This window comes from Onychostoma macrolepis, chromosome 05 (assembly GCF_012432095.1).
Source record: "Onychostoma macrolepis isolate SWU-2019 chromosome 05, ASM1243209v1, whole genome shotgun sequence".
In the NCBI taxonomy this organism is placed as follows: domain Eukaryota; kingdom Metazoa; phylum Chordata; class Actinopteri; order Cypriniformes; family Cyprinidae; genus Onychostoma; species Onychostoma macrolepis.
In genome coordinates this window covers 44,729,016-44,732,173 of record NC_081159.1, presented here as the reverse complement: position 1 = coordinate 44,732,173, position 3,158 = coordinate 44,729,016, and the positions used below count along the sequence as shown (strand labels likewise).

At 37.6% G+C, this 3,158-nt stretch overlaps 1 protein-coding gene across 1 annotated transcript; it reads right to left on the bottom strand.

Moving 5' to 3' along the window:
* Positions 1–349: 349 nt before the first annotated feature.
* LOC131540455 (aerolysin-like protein) lies at positions 350–2,637 on the bottom strand. The gene is made up of 2 exons (XM_058775272.1): positions 2,510–2,637; positions 350–1,715 (listed from the first exon to the last, which is right to left on the bottom strand). The coding sequence occupies exon 2, from the start codon at positions 1,701–1,703 to the stop codon at positions 756–758; it is 948 nt and encodes a 315-aa protein (XP_058631255.1). The 5' UTR covers positions 1,704–1,715; positions 2,510–2,637; the 3' UTR covers positions 350–755.
* Between the last annotated feature and the right edge of the window lie 521 nt (positions 2,638–3,158).

The window sequence follows — 3,158 nt, the reverse complement described above, 5'->3', positions numbered from 1 at the left end:
CATCTTCAATTGTTTTATTTCTATAAAAGGTTAGGTTTGTGAACTTTTAGGAAAAGATCAAAAAGATTCATGCAGATTTATTTTCACAAGCTTCTTTGTTCATATTTTCCAAGGGTGTCAATAATTATGGCCACAGCTGTAAGGGTTTCCTTTTGAGCTCTTTGTGAACCTATATGAATTCAATTCAGTTGCACTGATATACTCCGATATTTTCTTGCTGAAGTAGCCAGGATAAACAAGTAAACAGTTTGCATCAACTTGTAACGTCTTACATATTTTGGATAAAGACTTGTTTATTTTTAGCAATGATCACTATTGTTGCAGTTTGCATATTTACACATTTCCAGAGAATTATTTTCAACAACCTGCTTTTGTAAAACAACCTCAGAAGACCTCCTTAAATTAAAAAAAAAAAAAGTCAATGAAGCAACACTTAAATACAGACAAACAGTACAAAGGGCTCATGAAAGACTTTTATTAAATGTGAAATTGAACATTAAAATTCTTCTATGAAGTACTACACCGATAATACGGTACTAGTGAGTGATTTAAGTGATGAACATTTTATAATAGAATTAGAAAACATTTGGAAAAGACAGTGCCGAGTATTTCACCTGTCAAAAATAGTGGAGCAAATAGACATTTGAGATGGAACAAAGAAAGAAGAGCTCAAGTCATAAAAAGAAAATCATACATTGCTGGGGAGAAAAAAAAAAAAAAAAAAAAAGCCCAGCCAAGAAGAATGCATCTTAACATTACAGACCAAATTCTTGCGTATTCACTTTGATAGCAGTGTAAGTGACGCCTTTGTATTGGCCCTTGGTTTCGTACTGCAACACACTGCCGTTCTTGCAAGTGATCTTCACCGTGCCAGTGTAAGGCAGGTCAAACGTGGCTCTTCCGATAGTGACGTTAACATTCACTGCCTTTTTAGGTGGCACATCAATCATGGTCGACAGGGTTTCAGTGGTCTCATTGGTCTGCTCATGACTGCAAGTGTTTTCATGGCCAACGCTGAAACTGAATCCTGTAGAAACGTCCACAACCTTTGGAATCCCTGCCTTCACTTCCATACTAAATGTTGAGGTAAAGCGGTCACTCACAGACCATGAAGACTTTCTGGTCACTTTCTCTGAAGCGTCAACTCTTTGCTGTTGTTTGGCAGAGGTGTCGTTTCTGTAAGTGACGTCTTTGATCTCTTCTACGGTCACTTGTGGTATCAGTTGGTTTATTGTGGGATAGTTGACATTTGTGAGAACAGTTGATTGAACGGCGTGGAGAAACACAAATCCCATGCAGTCAATATCTAAACCAGATCTTCCTTCAACTCCCAGACAAAATCCAGAGCTGACATCAATGGGATATTCTCTTTTTAAGCCCCAGCTCGTCATCTTTGCAAAAAATTCTCCACCCAGGTTGGTCTTGAATTTGATGGCTCCAAGACGCGTTCCTGCTCCGTTCCCCCAGAGGGACAGTGAGGTGAAACACTCATTAAGTTTGAACGCGTACTCTTGATACGGTCCATCTGGATCGCCAAAGGTTGCACTTCTGCCATCTGAAAGCCAAACCCTGACAGCCTTCACCTGCCATCCACCCACCCACACGCCAATCTTCTCTAAACTGGCACCGTTATTCACACCAGTAAATGAAGAGTAAGCACCTCCTCCACCACCAATGAGTTCCAGAGTTGTTGGGTAGGACATCTTTGAAGAAATCTGAAAATGAGATCATAGATTTAATACCAGAACTATATACTATAGAACTAAGTATATAAGTGTATATGTATATGTATAAAAATACTACATCTTAGTGATGGGCGTGTTCAAAACAGTGCTTCAAAACACCAGTGTTTCAGAGCCAGTATCAAACTGGCCAGGTCACGTGATTTTAGCAAACGAAACTTCGTTACGTCACACCATTTCAAAACTCCGATGGTTCACCACTAAGGGGTGTTGAACTCAAAGTGAACCCTTGAACCACTTGTGGCTTCTGGTTGCCCAGTTAATCATGCGACATGAAATCCCACAATTTCATAATAAAAGTGAAGAATTCAGGGCCAGGTGTTGTGGGTTAAACAAAAGAACTTCCCTTTAACGCAGATGGCTATATAATTGAAGTGTAAAAACCATTCAGTACCTTCACCCTACAAATCACACCATACCTTAAAAATAACAAAGTAAGCTTACAATTGAATTAAATTCACCTCCTTCTGACTGATAACACTACTCTTGCCTGCTGGTTTTTATAGACGGCTCTAATGAAAACACTTAATTATATAAATCAGTTAGTTCATTGTGTATTTTGATTACACTTGAGACATAAGCACTAATATTTAACAGTATTAAACATTTCCATTTGTTTGCATGTTTGGTCTGAGTTCTTTATGCGTTTACAACGTTTTCACCAGCATGTGCTGTTTCAAGTGCTTCGAAACATCAAATCATTTTTCGAAGCAATTGGTTCAGTGCTTCATTTCTCTCATCACTAATCTTAAGTGATGTATACTCACGTGGATGACAGCCTGATGAACTTCTTCTCCAGATCAGCTCATCTGGTAAAAGCAAGAAAAGTGAAGATTGCTTGACTGGGCTGCTGCTTAAATAGATCTTGAAGTGGGTAGGCGGGACCTGGGGGATCTCACTAATTAGATCCAGGTTCAGTGAGTCAGGATAATTTGATGAGCAGTTTATTCTTAAGCAGCCCTTAATGTCGATCACGGATCAAATTGATCCACTATGATGAACAGCGAATATTTGCACTGTTTTATGCATTCGAGACGTGTGTTTTCTTCAGTGCACAACTGACACATGACAGGTACATTTTTCATCTGCAAATGCATTTAAAATCGCTTGAAGTAGTACACACTACTCACTAGCTGTGTGCCAGAGTTTAGTGTAAGCACTTCAGAGCCCTAGTGGAAAAAATAAAAAAGTATACTTTATTGTATTTGTAATATATTCCCTGTTTTAATAGTACACTGCAGATATACTAACAAAAATTGTACGATCTTTAAATTTTTTTTTTTTTTTTTTTAAGTATGTTAGCATCATGCTTTTGCTTATTTTCAAAATACTGCTTTTAACATACTTGCTTGTAATTAAATTTTTTTTTTTTTTTTAGAAAATATACTTTTACCAAAATATACTTGAATTGAAAGT